Consider the following 20,290-nt stretch of genomic DNA (forward strand, 5'->3'; position numbering starts at 1 on the left):
GGAGATTATGCGAAGGGTTTTGCAAGATGGCACATGGCCATCCTTTACTGTATTCTAAAAGGGGACATTTGCAAAAATGGAAAGCTATGAAAGGAGTCAGGTTATATGCTCTGTGGGCTTCAGTCACTTAGCTAGGTTTCTAAGACAAGACCTAGAAGAAGAAAGACTAGAGGGGGCATTATCCCAAGACACGGGAATTCGAGGACAGCGCTCACAGAAGGCCTCTTTCTGCCCCCGTGCACACCCTGCCAAGCCCTCAAGGTTCTGCCCCATGCTGTCACCCCCAGCTGCTGCCTTCTCTCCGCCCCACTGTCATCACGCAATCTGAGATAGACTCCCTCTCTCTTAGATGATGATCACAAGAGCTCCCTACCTGGTCTTCCCAGGTACCACTCTCAGCCTCTCCAACATCCCAAATCCTGGGGCCAGTCTGAGCTTCCTCAGGACCAGCTCTTTCCTGTCCTGTAGACTCTCACGACACTCCATACTTTCTGACCTATTGCCTCAGAGGCTCCCCGTGAGGTGCATGTTCTGGATGGGAGGAAAATTGGCCTCAGACCCACGGAGCCAACTGTCCCCAGACACCCTTTCCCTGAATGACCCACAGATACATCGACCTCTGCAGCTTCAAAACTGAATCCATCTTCTTTCAAAACTCCCTGCAGTTTTGATGAGAGCAAAGTCTTGGTGGGACAAGCATAGTCTTGGTGAGAAGTTAATACCTAGTCTCTCAAGCAAGAAGCCTCAGAATCATACTTGATTTTCCCTTTCCTTCCTAATTCCCCATCGTCAAGCAACTGCTGAAACTAATTCTGCTTCAGACCCATCCCCATGCACCTCCTCACCATTATCTCTATAACCACCACCTTAGACCAGACCTTCTTCACAATAGCCTGTGTCCGATTTCTATCTGCTACTTCTGTCATTTCACTTCTAGAGGGCCAAAGGAGAGGAGAATGGTTTTTACAATTTTAAAAAAAGCATTCATGTTGATGTACAGAAGACATCAAGCCAATATTGTAAAGCAATTATCCTTCAATTAAAAATAATTTTTTTAAAAAAAGAATTGTTATGAAAAAGAAGAAAGGAAAGAAAGAACTTATGAATAAAGGCAAGAAAGAATTTAAGAAAGAGAAAAGGAAAGAACAAGAATACCCAGCAGAGATCATACATGGTTCACAAAGTCTAAAATATTTATGATCTGGCCCTGTATAGTAAAAGCCAGCCGATCTCTGTTAGCCTAGGCTCCACCCTGCCCACAGAGTTATCTTACAAACTCTCCATCAGCTGTTGTGTCTGTAGTGGGTAAACACCAAACTCCTTAGCTTGGCATATAATTCCCTTGGCATTTGTCTGCAACCTTCCTTTCTTGTCTTGTCTTGCCTTGCAGCCTCTCTCATTCCACATGCACTCAGGCCATAACAGAGATCTCACTGTTCCCAGGACATCTTTCCATGACCATTCAAATCTATGCTGTCCTTCTGCCTAGACTGTTTTGTCCCTTCTCCACTGACAGACTCTAGAGTCTGGTGTCACATCTCTGCTTGTCATCGCCGTTGAGTCCCTATCTCTTTCTGAACTATAAGTTCCCCACTGTGTTAAAAAGATCCAAACTATCTTTCCAATCAACGTTTTGTTGTTTCCTTTCCCTGGAGAGCAGCTAAAAAATACCATCTCACACCTAACATTCCCTGCTTTTAAGATTCCTTTCTCTTGAAATGTCCTACTTTTGAGTTTCTTTATATCCAAATGTGTCTCATCCACTGATGCTCAGGTCAACTGCACCCTCTTCCATGAACTTTCTTTGATCACCCCATTTCTAAGTTATTCCTCTCTTCTCAAGATTCTCTGAACACTTTTTCTAAACTCTAAGGGCACTTAACACTTCCCAGTCAGTAATTTAATTATTTGTGGGAATGTTTTATTAGCTCCACACATTTTTAGGATCCCGGAAGGCTAGCTTTTTGCCTGGCATCTTTCAGTGATTCTCCCTGCCCCAAACACCTACCTCAGAGCCTTTTGGATAGAAGGTACCTGCTAAACATACCTGTGAAACAAATGCTACTAATTGAAAAGTCTAATTGGTTGTTTTAATCTAGTGACAAATAGTTTATATGACACGGATGAAAAGGTATACACAGTGATTAATGTTTGTACTGGGTGAAAAATAACAATGGTATTTTGTCTGCTTATAAGATATAATCTGATCATGGTTAACACTTAAGAAGACTTTGAAACAAATTCCAATGCTTTATTTTCATTGTGTCCGTTTTGAAAGTTTCACTTGCTCAGCACAAAGATCTTGAGTTTCTTTAAGTGACACAGTGGGAAGCCAACCAATATTTGTCAAAAAGGTACATCAACTCATACAATGACGGTAATATCAAGAGAACTATGTCTGTTATTTCCTGATTTTCCACAAAATGTGTTATCAAATAGAATAGGCATTTAAAATCTTGCATGGGCTCCAAAAACCTGTTCTTTAAATATTACATTTATATTAAAAGGCACAGTTTTGGGATGAAATATTGCATCCTATCACTATTAACACACTCATGGTTTGGTCTCACATTCCCTGTCTGCCTTCACTCTCTTCTCTTTAGTAAGGCATTTCAGGCAAACACTTTGAGAAGCTCTAGCTTAGACAAAGGCAATATTTTTGTTTATTGTTTGTTTTTTTTTTTGAGATTTTTTGAGATATTATTGACATATAACATATGTTAGCTTAAGATGTATGATGTGATGATTTGATATACATATATACTGCAAAATGATTACCAAAATAAGGCTAGCTGTCCCCTTCACCCCCTTACATAATTGCCAGTTTTAGGGGTGATAACTTTAAAGATCTACTCTCTTAAGACAATATTTAGACTTCATGGATACACATATGAGAATGTTACTAGACATTCAGAAAATCACAAAGGAAGTGTGAGCATTTTTCTTAAATGTGTTGTTTGTGACTAAGTATTTCTATTTCACTTCAGCTCTTAGCCAATAATATCCCAAATATGAACGAGGGTGGATATGAACCAGCAGGGAGATAAGATTTATGTTTTGTTTAGGAGGCATGCAAACAATCTTTAAAATTCTGCTTTTTACTGCTGCCAAAGACCTCTCCCTCACATCATGCCCTCATCCCTAACCACAATGAATGCTCTCTAATCTGCCCTTTTCTTCCCACAAGTTTCCCCATGCCACAGGTACACGATGATGAGGATCGTAAGGGCTTGGTACCTGCGTTCATCTTATTGAAAAGAAAAAAAAAATGAGGAGGAGGGTACTGCGCAGGGAAGGAAGGTTTCTGGAGAGCCCTTGAAAGAGATTTCTAAAGAGCCACATGGACATAAAGAAAAGTATTTGAGGAAGGACCAGGAAACAGAGAAAAAGAAGGAGTGCAGTAGATGTTCCAATGATGGGTTGATTGGAGTCTGGAAGTATGTTTTTATAAAAGGATATAAGTATTGATTTCCAAGTATTACACACTGATGGCCGTGAGACTGGAGGATACAAGCATGTCTGTTCTGCCTTCCGACAGCCCAGTGAGAGAGCAAGGAGCATCTCCATTTTGCTAATGAAGAATAAGAACGAAAGGGGCCAGTTTCTGCAAAGGGATACAAATGGATGACATCACTGGTACTGTGACTTTGAGCTCTGTGTTTGGTTTCCTTGGTTTTTCTCCCCCACAGCTCTTTCATCCATAGAAGGGCCACCTTGGAGAAGCAGAGATACCTTAACGGGGTTGATGAGCCTAGCTTCTAGGTTCTGAAGTATGAGCAAGAATGGAAGGCCTCTGGGAAAGATACCTGGACACCACAGGGCCCAGAAAGAGGGTGTGAAGAGAACAGAAGGCTTGATTCCAGGTCAAACCTGCTGCTCTGCTCTTTGCACCCTCTTGTTCCCTGTCACCTTCAGCCTGGACAAACACAGCGGCTGCAAGGGCTAAGGGGTCCAGGGAAAAGTACCCTGGCACAGGTAAGCAGAGAGTGATACAAACTGGTGAGATTCCATTTTAGAACCCAGCCAAGAGCACACCAGACAGAACTCTGCTCCACGAAGACAGAACTTCTGATCATTGTTAAATTCCTTGACCCAGGCTGCTCCCAGCTCACTTTCCTTGACTCACTGTCATCAGCGGGTGGAAGAATACAGTTGAGGGTCCATGTGTAAAGTGTAAAAAGACACGTCCCATTGTCACCAGTCATCATATGGGAGGTGTCACGGGAAGGGAGAAGGACAGTGAGTCTGAATTCCTATCCAAGTCACATCTCAATTTGGGGCCTCATTTTTCCCATTTGTACATAGGTACATTTGAAGGGTATGTAGTTTTTTTTTTTTTTAATTAAAGTATAGCTGATTTACAATGTTGTGTTAGTTTCAGGTAAACAGCGAAGTGATTCAGTTATACAAATATTAATGCACATATATACATATATATGTGTGTGTATATGGTATCCAGCTTTGATATTCCAAGGTGCCATGAACAGCCCATGTGGCTTGTGAGTCACTGATGTATCAAATCCAAGAGGAGGGAGGGCAATGGACAATCAGACCAGGACCATCACCCAGCAGTGAGATCTTTGCTGTGTAATGCACATCAAGTGGCTGGCAATGTACCATGTGGAAGAAAAATGATACATATGCTAGGCTTATTGAATGAATATACATACATGTATCTCTTTGAACATAAAACTATATATATGCATTTGTGTTTACTCCTCTTGAGGTAGAAAATTTAAAATTAGCATTGTGATGTCAAAAATGATGAAAATGAGGATACTCATTTGGAGTGAATCCTTCCCTCATCCCAGAGAGCAATCTCTAACTTCAAAACCCAGTAATCAAACATTTCTTCAAATCAAAGGTTTGCCCAAGACACTGTGGTCTTAACAAAAATAAGTAAGCAAGGGCATAATGTTGAAGGACAGCAACGTTCAGTTGCTCAGTCGTGTCCAACTCTTTGTGACCACATGGACTGCAGCACACCAGGCTTCCCTGTCCATCACCAACTTCTAGAGCTTACTCAAACTCATGTCCATCGAGTTGGTGATGCCATCTAGCAAAAGCCAAAGCTGATTTCTCATATTAACTTTGCTTCAGTCTTTTTGGTCAAGAAGGGCATTTAAAAAAAAAAAAAAAGAAGGGCATTTTACAGCTTGAGAAGTGTCGGAAAGAATACTGCTAAGAGATAACTGAAACCCAGGACTGCTAAGAGGTAACTGAAACCCAGGTGAGTAGAGAAGATTGGAAGATAATAAAACTTCCAGGGATACAAATGCTCACAGTGCTTTGGGCCCTGCGCTCCAATTCCCACATCAATGACTTTGTCCCAAGGATTTTACATATCAGGAAAGGCACTGGAGGCAGAAACGACAAGTTCTAATTTTCAAAACTGAGAAGGAAGGAATTCCATAAACTATATATAAACAGTTGGACATCATGGCTGGCTAAATTCTAGAGTCAATTTTGAAAGAGCAGAAGCTGGGCACATTAATCTCAATTTTTTTCCTTCAAGGTCTCTAGACAGATTAGACAAATGACAGAGGTAAAGCATATTGGGTCATCACAAAGTCCCTATTGTCCTTATGTGGACAAGACGGAAACACGTGCCCTGAGTGTTAGGACAACAGCCAGAACTTGTCACTGGTTGAAGGGCCATGCCCCATAGTTACCGGGTGAGAATTCCCCAGGGCCAGAGGAGCCCTAACGGTGAGCTGTAGGCTTCTGACTTTGTATCAAACTATACAACAATTTTATCAGTAAAATGATGATAAATCATGCCAGTTTGCTTTTCAGATCTGAGATGATACTAAACTGAGAAGAAAAGTGAGGGAGTTTAGAGCCACAACCTGACAACATAGAGTTTTCTCCTTTCAAAATGGTCAAACCCTTTATTCAAACGAAACCTGATGCAGAAATATGATATGGAAGCACAAGGCCAGGGAAGCTGCTGTGCTTGAAACGGGACAGAACACCAAGTCCCCTCACCTCAGCTCCCTCCCCACCTTCCGGAGACTTCTCGGTGACCCCAGGGGCCCCGACACTCCTGAGGGACACTTTAACAGGAAGAAACTTAACAGTCATGTGGAATCTACCAAGGGCCAAGAGGCGCATAGCTCATCCTTATTTTTGCCTCCTAAGGTTAGAAGGAAAGGAATTTGTAGGTTCTTCTGCATGTGAGAAGGCGAAGCAGTACGTGCACAGTTGTGGGGAGCAGACTTCTCACTGCCGCTGAAGTAACTGTGGAGCAGTGACTCCACCAGACAGAGGGAAGGAGGCCCGGGGGCGGCGCGTGTCGCTCACTTCGGAGGCTGTACCTGAGCCTGAAGCTGAAAGGCCGTGTGGGCCGCCGAGGCAGTCACAGGGCCGTGGCCTCTGTGGGGGGACCGTGCGGCCCGGAGTGTGCTGGGCAGCCCTGAGTCTTGCCCTTCAGAGGCCAAGTGGGGCGTGTTCCCAGGGGAGGGCCAGGCACGGCTAAGGGGGTCCAAGAAACCTACCATCTCAGGACCAGGTGAACCAACCGGGGCTGTGGGCATTAAGGAGATGGAAAGTGAAGGCCTGGGAAAGACAGGATGTGGTAGCCGTTTTCAAATATTTAAATGGAAATCAGAACTTAGGTTTGTTCTGAAGGGCTCCAGAGAGCAGGATAAGGATACAAAAAATAGGTAAAAGATGACTAATGAGAGCTCCATCTGAGGATGAACTTCCCAGCTGTCAGAGCCAATTACAGACAGAATGGCCATCTCTGGGGAGACACAGGTCATGGTGTGTGCCTGCGGTCTGATCGGCAGGGCTCTGTCCCCAGGCTTCCATGTTTGAATAAGGAATTGGAACAGAAGCCTCATGATTCTGCAAAGCAAAGGTTCTAAATAAATTCCTATTTATACAGAACCCCAAACCTCCCAAACTCCAGACAACCAGAATATTTGTCATAATACTGAGTAACGACCAGTGACATTTATTAAAATGGCCCTAAGATTGTGCAAATTTTCAAAAGGACGCTCCTAAAGCAAGATGGATGATATCTAAAAGAAAGAATTCCAGGGGCGACTGCCATTCATTTGTATGCTATCCATGCTCTGTGTAGTCACTGTTAGCCATAGCTGATCATTAATCTGGATGCTCTATTTCAAAAACAGCCTGGACAAAGCAGTTAACCACATCAAATGCAATTCCTTTCAAGCCTCTGCATCTGTGTATTTCCACAGTAGATACATTTATGCATATTGGTTCTTAACTGATAAAAGTACATGTAAACTTATGTTTTAGAAGACTGAGCACATAATACTTTTTCAAAAAGGCATTTGCTATTGGATTCTTTATGTTTTCACAGTGTCTTCCAAGAGGAAGGATGATAGCTTGGGATAGTATGTGTATTTCTATGCACACAGAACGGCAATCCCAGTAACGTATCATTCTTGACGTTTACATTCCTGACTGCCAACGCTGCTCAAACCCTTTTCATCTCTCTCAGTCCCCACCCACTGGCCCTACTGCCTTCATGAACTGATCCATGAGTTAGGTCATATTGCACGTCCTGTGAGTCGCAGAAATGTGGAGAGGAGCTAGAAAGCTGTTTACCCACCACTACTGGGCATTGCCAACAGTCTAATAACAAGCAGGGAGGTGTGTGCCTTTTGAAGAGTTGTTATCCCGAGTTGATCTCAGAAGTGCATCTTGGAGCATTTAAAAGAATCTGCAGCTTAAGTCACTGCCAATGGTCCCTTCGTAGTACGACTGTAGCTACAAGTTTTTTAACTATCCTCGGAGCCTAGCTTGAGTTTGACCAGATACCACTTACAGTACCCCCCCAACTCTAGAACCCTGTGAATCTGTTTGCAAAATAATATACTAAGATATTTATAGAGTCCCCAGGAGATACTTATATTTTGCCAATGTGCATGACAATTATGTCAATACTTGAGGAATTATTTTACTTTTATGTTAAAAGGAAGGCTTATTTGCTTCATACAATACTGTATAAAGAATTTCCTCTGACTTATTAGTCCATGATTGTCTTATAAAGGTATCCTTCCATGACTTCTTTTAAACATAAATTTACCTGGATTACATAAAGCGTAAATCTGATGCTCAAATTCCAGTTCACCTACATTTTCACAAACTCTACAGCATTGGCAGCTCATTTTTCCATCCAACCCCTGCCCTCATGCAACTGTGCACAGAGCAGAAAGGACTGGCATAGTGATTTATTAAGCACGGCGTCTGATTTCTGGGACACATTCACATTGAACAGAGCAAAGCAGAGCTCTCCATATGCTTTACACTCACAAATGTATTACTTGCTACAATCCACAAGTGTGAGGAATATTAGCAAGAAGCATACATTCATTAAGTTGCTCCTTTTATTTTCCAAATATACCACGGTAGGTAAGAAATAACTCCAGAAATGAGGAGACTTGAGAATCTATATGTTCACAGCGTACAAACAGCTCAGTTCCCAAAGGATTACAGCAACATTCTCACACACTTTGAAAATAGTTTCCCCCCAGCTTCCCGGCATAGATCATTTGATCTTGTAGAATGAGAACTGATATAAAGACCACAAACACGAGACAGACTCCTCCGAAGCAGGAGGAAAATCGCTCTATGATTTTCTCAATACTCCCTCCCCTTGGCCCTCAGAAACCCCTCAGGGACCAGTGCCTGCCCTGCGTGGCCACTGTAAATTCTACATCTGAAGCTGTGTTGAGGAGGGGGTCCCCCCCTCCATGTAAGAATATCTGGACACCCCTCATTAATAAAGCTCAGAGGAATGCAAGCCCCATGGTCAGTCCTGGCATCAAAAGCAAACAGTTCCCCAGGACTTACCAGCTGCTCTGCTGGTTCTGTCCTGCTCAGGTGATGGTTCTGCTGTTCGTGAACAGACGATTGGCAGGTCAGGGAGCTGGGAGGAAATGTGATTTACCGCATCTGGTAGCAGAGAACAGGGAATACAATTAGGCACAGTGTTGAGAGGCCCAATGGATTCATTGCCGAGACAGCAGCTTGTCTGCCCTACATAATGGAGCACAGAGGTGGCCACTGCAAGAGAGGATCAGGGTGAACAAAGCCCAGCATTTGCCCAGTGACTGGTATTCAGTAGAGTAGCTGAGGCAGGAGAGATCCCGGCCAGAGAGCTCAAGCCCCAGAACAGCTCTATGTATGAAAAGATTCAACAGAAAGCTCTAGATTCTAAGAGCACAATGTGTTCAGGGGACAGAAAAAAAGAGGGAGCGAGATGGACTAGTGAGAGCCGTTATCAGCTTGATGTGGGTGCGTTCTCAGTTGCTCTGCCGTGTACAGCTCTTTGCAATCTCGTGGACTGCAGCCTGCCAGGCTCCTCTGTCCGTGGGATCTCCCAGGGAAGAATACTGGAGTGGGTTGCCATTTCCCTCTCCACGGGATCTACCCGACCCAGGAATCAAACCCAGGACTCTCACACTGGTCTGAGCCACCAAAGAATGGGATTGGGCCAAGTATGGGACTTCAAACTAGAAACATGGAAGACATGTCTTAAACAGAATTGGAAAACGGATTTGGGAGTCTTTCCTTAAACTGGAAATATCACTTTATGTGTCTGATTCATTCCAAAGATTAACAGGCATTAAAAAAAATTTCAGAATTTATCCCATAATTTTAGTCCTTCTGTCTGGTGTTTCAGCTAGAAAATCCTGAGATTCCAAACAGCAGCACCAGTGAAACACCATGAGCTCAGCTGCAAGAAATGTGGCCGTGCGGAAAAGAGAGACTGGCTCTGCTTGGGAAAATATCTTGAAAGTTCATTTGGGGAGATGGAAGCCACGGAAGTCAATAGGTGTGCTGAAGTATTGGAGGAGAGGGGGAAACCACTGGGGTGAAACAAGGGAAGAATCTGTGAACGCCCCAGAGAGCAGGGGAAAAATGAAGGAACATTCTAGAAAGCTGGGCTCTAGGTGATGCGATTCCTTCCGTGTACCACGGACACACCCCAGAATCCTGGAATGTCGATCACTGGTCAATGATCACGTCTAACTGCTTACCGCATATTTCATTCAATAGCCCTCAAATCATCTCAAGCTCAACATGTCCAAAAGGGAACTCTCATCTCCACTCATCTGCTGCTTCTCCCTACAGCGTATCTCAGCTCACTGGCACCACAATTCACCCAGGATCCTGGGCGGTGCCCCTACCTCCCTCTCCTGGTATCCAGTCAGTCCCCCAGCCTTCCCACATCCATCTCGTCCTCTGTATCCCCACTGATGCTGACTTAATTCCAGCAGGTTTCTGTTCTCTTTTTTAAAAATTTCACGTAGGAGAGGGCTGTGAACAGACACCAAATTAGGATGAGTTGAGTTCTGTACCGACGAGGCCACTGCGGACTCACATGCAGGCAAACAACCAAGGATGTGGTGACACTGGACCACCGTGTTCTCAGGGCAAAGGGAACGGATGGGGTGGAGCTTCTCTAAGAGAATGGTTTAGTCTGTATCAACTCTTTGGGGAGACAGAACCAGAAGTCAGGAGTTGGCAGGCAGGCCCTGGGTTGGAGTGAGGCTCAGGTTACTGTTTCTCCCTGGGGCCTCATGTGTGCTGGAGCTGGGCACTGGGTCAGGCAGACATAGCTGAAGGCCCTTCGCTGCAGGGGAGGAAGGTGGGCCTTTGAGATGATGCTGGGCTGGAAGATAGCCAGGAAGCAGCCTATAGAGACCCTCTGAAATGACCTGAATTGGAGCCAGGGCCTCAGAGTATGGTCACATGTCTGAAGTTGCCCTTTATTCTCCATGTTGAACTGCTCTGCCAGTGTTCCTTAAGTTAGCTTGCAGACTCTGCTGTCACTCTGGAGAGTTGTGGGAAGGGTCAGGACCCAAAGCCACAGAAGGCAGGACCAAAGAGAGCAATAGTTGAGGTAAAGCAGGGCCTGAGCAGGAGACAGTGGTCCAGGGGAAGGAAGAGCAGCACCATTTAGGAGATAAGAGAAGACCAGAGCAGATGTGCACAACTTCTGAGTTTCCCTGAGGATTTCCAGAAATCTGTGGAAGGGCAATCTCTGTAAGTCTGACTGCCTGCGTTCAAATGAGATGCATTTGAATCTCTCAAGCAATTAAGACCAGGTAAGACTTTGCAGACTGGTCACACGTGTCTGGTGCCTTCTATGCTATACATAGAATTTATAGGACATTTCTACATACTGAAAGTTTTAGCAGCTAGAAGTAAAAGCCACCTGCAGGCAGGGAATTCTGCACATGACTCCTACTGCTTACATTTCAGCCTCCCCCAGGAGGCAGCTCCCTGACAGAAGGGAGCAGGTGATGGAGGTACCTTTGCCCAATGGTCGCTGGCTACAGGTTCATGGACTACAGCTCTTATGGAGCTGGGGCTCCATGGTTTCTGTGCCTGATAAGAGGTGGCAGGGCATGGGGTCCAAGGAAGAGGATAGGGCAGCTCCTCAATATATCATTAAGTAGTAATTCCTGAGGCTCTGCAGCCCCGAGGGGTCTGATAGACCAACACAAAGAATAAGAAACAGGGCGCCCAAAGCTTCCTGGGGGCGAATTCCTTCACGTGGCCTCAGTCAGTAAACTGCCCTCTTCCTGGCAAAGTCTGGGTGGTCTATTGTGCTTCTTCCTCCAACAGTCACAGAACAGAGAAGAAATGTGAGCCCTTCCCATTACCCAGCACTGCGAAAATCATCACCATGTGAAGAACATAAATAGCCAAAGTTAGAAAGAAACAAAACTGATGAAAACTCTCCTAAAATCATGACTTCTGGGCAAGTGAAGACACACTATGTCCCAACAATTGGCATGAGGGTTTTGATGCGGGAAAGGTTCCAGGCTGCCCCAGACTGGGATGGGGCGGAAATCTACAAAGTCTCAAACAGCAAGGACGAGACAGGCCCAGGACAGATGTTTACATTTGCCAGTTCTGGCCAAGGGTTTCACACCAGCTCCCCAACAGGTAAAGAACAGAGGTAGTTCTAGGTATATACTATGTGAAATATATACTTATGCAAAACACTGTGCCTATTTAGGGCAGTAAAAAACAAACCACCCAATCAATTTTGACTCCACCATATGACAAGGATGTATGTGGGGTAGGGAGGAAGTAGGGGGGGATCATGAAGTACGTGGCCAAGAAATTCTACTCAGAATTAAAATACATTGCTCTTGATTGCCAAGGCTACCACGTAATCAAAAACCATTGGTGATCCAGCAGTCTAATATCTTTATTTCCTCTGAAAAGCACAGGGGGACATGTACAGGATACCTGAAGAGGGGTCATCATACAAGCACACACTAGCAGCCAACTCCTTGGCCACTCATCACGCTGGCGATGCTTCTGCTGACCTCTGCAGTGTCTTGTACAGTTTTATAATTTCAGCTGGACCTGGATTCTGTAATCATCGTGTTTCAAAAGTTGGGTATCTGTCCTAAGGCATTATTATTCTACAATCATTTTTTGTTAGGTCTTAGTACCAATTGGTTGAGTCTAAGAGGGTCTTGGTAACTTTGAAATCAAAGGAAGAGGAAACAATCAGACAGTTCAAAGTTCCTAAACTGGATGTGCTTCATGATGGGTTTTTACCCACAGAGTGACCTATAAACACTGACCACATTCTTGGAAGGATGTGTCCCCTCCTTCAAACTGCTTTCTTTGCTAACAGATGTGGTGTAATGGAAAGGTCTCCCCAGGCTCAGTTATAATCAGACATGGAAATATCGCCATCCAGGGCAATAAGGAAGATCATGGAAACTTTTCCCTGGCCATTTCTTGGGACCCCTGAGACTTTCGCATCCTCTTAAGCCTGAGTTTCACTCATCCTGTAAAAAGCAATGGAGGATAAAATCACAAGGGCTGTTTTTCTCTGCAGGCTCCTTTCTAAGTCATGACTGGATTTCTTACCACCTCTATGAACAACTTAGGTGAACAGATGAAAATAGTGGGAAGTACATGGAGCAGGAGGAAATGAGAGAAGTTCAGGGTGAAAACAAAAGAGAGAGAGTGCTGAGAGTTTATGACATGGCTTTGTGGATGCTTGTTAACGAGTCACATACTACATGGGTCTCCCCGGCCCACACAGCCTTCCCTGGGACATAGTGTGCAGGTTCCATCCCTTCCCTAATTAGAGAGAGAAGCCTAGGAAAGGTCCTGGTTTGAGAAGGGAAGAGAAAAAAAGAAGTGAAAGAATAAGAGGTTGATGTGCACGCCTCCGGTGTGTGGGTGTCTGTGGGTCCATGTCTGATACTTACTGTGTTACTGCTAATCACATGCATGACCTCAGGGGAGCCCCAGCATGAGGGAACTCCACTATCTTTCCCATGCTGCCACCCTAAACTCCCCAAAACAGCCAAGGCCACCTCCTCAGTCTATACTCCACCCCCAAAGCACAGAACAAGTGTCCTGACTTGTCTATACCCTAGAGAAAGTTGTAGAACTATCATAGGTCCTCTTCCTGGAGTTGCTGTGGGCTCGACTTGGACTTGTCTCCGAGCACATGCACTGGGATCATGAATTTAATACCTTCCCAAAGATCACCCAAGGGGCCAAAATTCATATCCCCTGCCTTTCATTTGTTGGGTAGTGGGAACCCGGACAAACCACCAGTTTTTCTTGTTTGTTTGTTTTCTGAAGTTAGAATTATCCTTACTGCAAGGATCTTTGCTAGACATTATAAGAAAAATGCCTTATCCATCTCTGCATTTTAAAATCTTTAACCATACATTTCCAAAAGACATTGGGAAAACACTGATGCCATTGCTTATTCTACCTCCTGCATCATCTTCCTGGTTTAGAGGCTGTAAGAGAGCAGACAATATCTGTTCCTTCTGACAGGATCTGGCATTTTAGGACAGGTTGAGCTAAGGGTCAGACTGAAAAGTGGAAATCAAGTGGTTTTCATGAGTTTGTAGCTAAAGTTGGAGGAGCAAGGTGAAAGCTGAGAGGCACACAACCTCAAATTCATCCCAAGGCCCCAGCGAAGGAGAGCAGGGAAGCAGGGGGCAAAGAAGGGGAGAGAGAGCAGAGGAAGGCCCATCTTGCCAGGATGGGGTTAGGAAGCCAGGGACCTGCTCCTAACCTTCATGTGCCCCCGGCCAACCATGCCCACAGGGAGAGAAGTTCTGTGAAGCCCTGGTTCCCAGGGAGGCTGGAGAAACTGCGATTTTCTGATTCAAAGTAAAACCAGAGGCCTTAGGAAGGTTTCTTAAACATCAGATGATGGGCTTCTTATGTGTATTGTTACCTGGAGACCTAACCACCAGTTCCAGTGGGCTCAACCCTGCCAGGGAACTGGTCCTGAGGCTGGTGCTCTGGGCTGAGTGTATTTCAAGAGAGATCCAAGCAGTGAACCTTGGAGACCAAACGGGAAGGAGAAGAGCTGGGCCAGCAGTCTAAGACGAGGAAGAGTTGGTCGAGAAGTAGTCCTTGAAGAGGAGAGACAGAGGAGATGGGGGCATGGCCCTCCTGAGCATTCGCAAACAGCGCTCCCCTTCTTTCTGATGCCCCTCCAAACCAAAGCAGCATATCTCCCAGGGAGCCTGTGTTAATGAGACCCACTAAGCTGACAGATGAGGACATTCAGATACAGATGAGAGAGCGCTCATACTTACCTCCATCCGCGCTGGAGAAGCTCTGTGGAGACAAAAGCAGGGCAGGGAGTCACTATACACGTGGGGAGATGACCCTTCACTCATTCAGTCCTTCTTTCTCCCGCAGAACTTGACTGTGGTAGGCAAACCCCATGCTCTCTTTCCTTCTGGGAAATTTGTTTGGGATCCCGAAATTTAAGGGAAAGGTTTACCTTTTGCACCTTATTTACCCTAAATTTCTCCCAGTAGACATTTATTTCAGTTATCCAGCAAATACTCTTGGTTGTGCTGGAGAAGCAATAACAGAAAATCCCATCCTGTAATGAATGTGTTTAGACTGCTTTCCTATCACTGCTGGGTACCTGAGGAAACAGGAGTTGTAAAACAGAGGGGAGGGCGGTCCTGAGTTATTCAGAACCTGCTGCATTGTGGATTCTCTCTTTGCTACACAGAACCGTGTGTTTTCATAGACAGGCATACCTCATTTCATTGTGCCTCAATATTGCTTTTTTTTTTTTTTAAACAAATGGAAGGTGTCTGACAACCCCCAGTTAGGCCAATCTGTCAGCACCATTGTTCCAACAGTATTATTTTTAATTAAGGTATGTACGTTGTTTTTTAGACATAAGGCTATTGCATACTTAATGGACTAACAATATAGTATAAACATAACTTTTATATGCTGTGGGAAACCAAAAAATTCATGTGACTCACTCCATTGCAATATTCACTTAATCTCAGCGGTTTGGAACCAAACCCGCCATATCTCTGAGGCATGCCTGTGCGGTAAAATTTCATGTTTCACTGACACTTTCTTTTTTGGGATTCATGCCCATTTGATACGGTTTTGCTCCTGGCCTTTTTATAAAAGAAAGACTTAAAGCCACGGGGAGTCTGTTTAATCTGCTTCATAAGAATTGGTTTTTAGACCAACCCGCCACTCGCAGCTTCCGAGACGGCTCTGGTTCTCACACATCTAGCCCTCACTGCAGGGTGTGTGGTCCCGGCTTCTCACCCACACCAACTGGCCTCTTCTCCAGTTGGCACTGTCATGGTGTGCCCGCTTCCCCAGGGGTATAACTGAGAGAAATGACATTAGTTTCCTTCACCTTCTGAAAGTCCTTGAAGGATTTTTCTGTCTCCTTTAGCTTCTCTAGGATGATTTGCTCTTTGGCAGATATCAGGGACTCTTCACTTTCCAGGGCTTGTATTTCCTGCTCCAGCCTGGAAAACACACAAACGGAAGACAGGTTACTTTCTCTTCTGGCCAGAGAGCAGCTTCTTCCTGTCGGGTGCCTCCCTGGTGGTCCCCGTCTGACACGATGGCGTGGTACCCGGCCAGGCTTTGCCTTACAGAGCAGCCCATGTTGCCGCCTTTGCCACTGAGCAGACACTGGTCAAAGGGAAACCACGCAGAGTTGGGGCCACCCAGTCACTGCTACCGCTTTCCGGTACTCTTTGCTGCCTTCTTTTCAACTGTCTTCTCCTGTGCATTCTTAATTTGGAGGTAGATATTTTTCATAGCATGGCTTCCCAGGTGGCTCAGTGGTAAAGCATCTGCCTGCCAATGCAGGAGACTTGGATTCATTCCCTGGTTGGGGAAGATTCGCTGGAGAAGGAAACAGCAACCCACTCCAGTATTCTGGACTGGAAAACCGCATGGACAGAGGAGCCTGGTGGGCTACAGTCCATGGGGTTGCAAAAGAGTTGGACATGACTCAGCAACTAAACAACAGCCACCATTTTTCATAGGTTAAGATATACTATCTGAAGGAAAACAGCTTCATGTTCTGCTATCTCGTACTAACTGCTCTTCTGTCAGGCAGGCCAAAGGGTGAAGAGCTGGTCTTGCTCAAAGGAAATATGTTGCCACGACAAGGCTGGTGGCTAGTGAACCTGCTGTCGCCTTCCTCGGTGGCCTGACTTCTCCTGCCAAGAAGAGAAGAGATGGAAGGGACTGATACAACTGCCCCTACTCTTCTGGAACATTCCTCAGTTTTTACAAAACCTATATATTTTCTGAAAAGGAAACTTCAGCACAGCCTGGAGACTCTGGGAATATTCCAGAAGAGCAGCTACACTGAAGTTGTGAGGGAGGCCTTATCAGCTCTATTCTTTCAATGAAATGACTGTAATAACCACTGAGCTTTTCTTGAGTACAAAATCTGTGCCAAGAGCTAAGCCAAGAATTCACGTGGATTGTTGTAGTTAAACTTCCTTATGACCCTATGAGCAGGGAATTCCCATTTTACAGATGAACTCATTAACGCAAGGCAGGGCTAAGGAACTAGTTTACTGGTACAGAGCACTGAAGCTAGGGTTTAAGCCAGGAAGTATAACTCTAGACCCTGCTCCTCACCGTTGTGCCAAACTCTGGTCACGTGGTACGTCACTAGAGTACTTCACATACGCCCGGCCTTTTTACACACTGGGTATGTTGACTTAAATAGGGCGGTACTGTAATGTACCGATGCTTTGGGGTTATGAAGGGATGGGTGTTCCCCTACCTATAGGACTCCATACTATGATGCTTCCAAATCATTTAGTCTGAATTTATTCATTCATTCATTCAACTCTGCTTTTGCTCTCTTCCTCCTCTGTCATGTTGGAAGCTTTGCTGCAGAACGTGCCTGCCTATGTTTGTCCTTCTCCTCCCCCTTTCCTCTTCTATCTTCTAATCTGCTGCTGGGAATCGGCTAACCAGGTCTGTTAAACTGAGACCTAACCTAAAGCGTTCAGAGTGAGATCTTCTGAAGAGTAAGGTAAAGAATCTGCCTGCAATGCCGGAGACACGGTTCGATCCCTGGGTTGGGAAGATCCCCTGGAGAAGGAAATGGCAACCCATTCCAGTATTCTTGCTGGGAAATCCCCTGGACAGAGGAGCCTGGTGGGCTACAGTCCATGGGGTAGCAAAGAGTCAGACATGACTAAGCGACTGAACATGAAGACAAATGCTATAACTGTACTCCCTCCAGATGAACACAGCTTCAGATATACTGACCACTTCCCTCACAGTACAAGTGGCAGTTCTTTCCATGACTAAGATGGCCCTACAGTATCTAGCCTCCTAGTGCCTATAAGAGCCTCTGCTCTTAACAATGTGCCCATTTCACTTTATGCTTTGGTTAAACAGAGCTACTTCTTATGTGCCCATCTGTGACCACTGATTTGCCCTTCTCCAGAAAATCCATCTCCAAACACTAGCCACTATTGAAATCTTAGCTCAGATACCACCCACCTCATGAGGCTTTCATACATTTATCATCAGGAAATAACAATATCAGTGGTCTTATCAAGTCCACTATATGTTAGAGCATTGGTTTTCAACCAAGGTGCTTCTGTCTCTTAGGGCATAGTTGGAGATGTCTGGAGATATTATGGTTGTCCGTTACTCAAGCAGAGCAGAGCTGGTCCTACTGGCATTTAGGGGGTAGCAGTTTATAAACACACTACCAAGTACAGAACACCCCCCACAATAAAGAATGATTTGCCCCCCTAAAACCAACAGGGCCAAGGTTTAGTAACTCTAAACCCTGCATCAGAGTATACATAAATTATTAATTTCCATTAATAGAGTATAAATTCACCATGGGAAAGGCATGAACAGTCAATACAAGTATGTTGAATGAATGATAAAAGATGAATCAAGTTGCAGAAAGTCATATAGCTCAGCCAAGAGGAGATCTTCAGGTTTCTGAGAACAGGGTGAATTCTTCAGTAAGCTTTGACTTGAGAGGCTGTGTGTGGGCTGAGAGGCAAACAACCTAGAGGAGAGGGCCAAGCAGCATCGCTAGATAAACAGAGATATAAAGCTTTGCTATTCCAAATGTTTATTACATCTTTTATTGATACATACATCTGTGTCAATTACTTTGTGAGGAATCAAGAAAAGGAATAGGAGCATGGAATAGGGATAACTCAAGTGACCTAAAATGGAACCAATTCAATGGGTAGGGGGGCTCCGGGCTAGAGGTTTCCTAGAGATTGGCCAGGTGAGTTTTGAGCAGATTTCATTTGAATCTCAAAAAAACTGAATACCTCATCAGATCTCTAGAATGTGGGTTGACTCCATTATTCTCAAATTCCCTCCCTTCCCCCTGCACCTTCATGGGAAAAACATACATGTCCTCAACCACTGATACTGGTCTTGGCCACATGATTTGCTTTGTTCTCACGGGAGGTGGGACATGCTTCCCTGCTCTTGACTTTGGGTGCGGCCACGTGACCTGCATCAGCCAATGGGATGTTAGCAGACATGATACAAGCAGAGGCTTGGGACATATCCACCCAACTGGGCTCGTCCTCTTGAGCCTCTTCTGGCACCAAAAGAATAGCTTCTCTGGGCAGCTGCTGTTCCTTCAGCCTGAGCCCCGGAAGGAACACGTGGGGAGTAGACAGGAGCTCAACCCAGAGTCAGAAGCCATGGCCAGTCATATCTGCAGCTTCCATTAGAGCCACTCAGCTAAGCCCAGCCCAGATTAGCAAACACCCAGTCTTCTTCTCACAGAAGAGTGAGAACATATGATTTTTGTTTTGAAGCACTGAGTTTGAGAGTAGTTTGTCACAGAGCACTATTTTGGCCAATAGCTAAGTGACACAGCTCAAATATGTATATGTTTTATATATACACATTATATATGTATTATATTATTATACCTCCTAATGATATATATTCCAATAGTATGTGTTCCATCCACATATAAATATATGTGGGCTTCCCAGGTGGCACTAGTGGCAAAGAACCTGCTTGCCAATGCAGGTAGATGTAAGAGATGAGGGTTCAATCCCTGGATGGGAAGGATCCCCTGGAGAAGGGCATGGCAAACCCACTCCAGTATTTTTGCCTGAAGAATCCCATTGACAGAGGAGCCTGGTGGGCTACAGTCCATAGCGTCACAGAAAGTCAGACACAACTGAAGTGACGTAGCATGCACACATGCATGCAAATATATGTGTATGTGTGTGTGCGTATATCCTAATAATACCTGAAGCTAAAAGATTAGAAGAACTATAAACTACCCTCTCCCCACTTCCCCCAATCCTCAGAGAAATCAAGAAGAGTACAGGGCACCCATTCACAAATTTTAACTTTGAGAAAATAGGAAAATATCAGTGGTGGTTATTTTTGGGTAATGAGACACTTTGTGTTTTTAATTTTCTTCTTTTTAATTTTCAATATTTTTAATATAATTTAAAAAATCAGATATTCTGTATCTAGGCAAAATAAAAACAATAAATCACATTTTAAAAATGCCACCTCTGGCCTAGCACTGAGAAGGCTGCCCTTCGTGGGCTGTGGCATCAAAACGGAGCTGAGGTCCAGTGGGGTGTTGAAATGAATACAACATCAACTGACACTTAGTTCTACCAACACTGATGGAGCTTATCTGGCTGGACTCAGAGTCAGGCACTACAAGGGATTCTGTCATAAAATTAGGTTAAAAATTTCTGACTTAAAACAAAAAGGTTGACTCTAAGTAACTCACTACTCCCAATGAAGCAGCCTGAAGTGATTAAGAATTCTCTGTGATGTGATGCCCAATGGCTGGCCTGATCATCTCCACTGCCCAGGCCCTATTGGTTTCAAGGCACTTGGCTATACAGCTCAAGTGCTAAAGATCTGGGTCGTGATACTGCGTAACTGAGAAGGAACATGGGGCGGGAGGAGGGGGGATGGAAAAAAGCAACAAAACTAGGCTTTCAAGATAAGGACAATTGAGTTT

General features: G+C 44.7%; 1 protein-coding gene across 6 annotated transcripts in view; it reads right to left on the reverse strand.

Moving 5' to 3' along the window:
* PALM2AKAP2 (PALM2 and AKAP2 fusion) overlaps positions 1 to 20,290 on the reverse strand; it is a 490,983-nt gene that overhangs the window by 211,684 nt on the left and 259,009 nt on the right. For 4 of the 6 annotated variants that reach the window (XM_043927344.1, XM_043927343.1, XM_043927342.1 and 1 more), the window contains 3 exons: positions 15,677 to 15,791; positions 14,589 to 14,610; positions 8,830 to 8,931 (listed from right to left, as the gene is read on the reverse strand). In XM_043927344.1, coding sequence (XP_043783279.1) covers positions 8,830 to 8,931; positions 14,589 to 14,610; positions 15,677 to 15,791 — 239 coding nt within the window. The remainder of the gene's footprint in view (positions 1 to 8,829; positions 8,932 to 14,588; positions 14,611 to 15,676; positions 15,792 to 20,290) is intronic. The other 2 variants (XM_043927341.1, XM_043927350.1) reach the window with 1 other exon arrangement.

The sequence above is a fragment of the Cervus elaphus genome, chromosome 16 (genome assembly GCF_910594005.1).
Source record: "Cervus elaphus chromosome 16, mCerEla1.1, whole genome shotgun sequence".
In the NCBI taxonomy this organism is placed as follows: domain Eukaryota; kingdom Metazoa; phylum Chordata; class Mammalia; order Artiodactyla; family Cervidae; genus Cervus; species Cervus elaphus.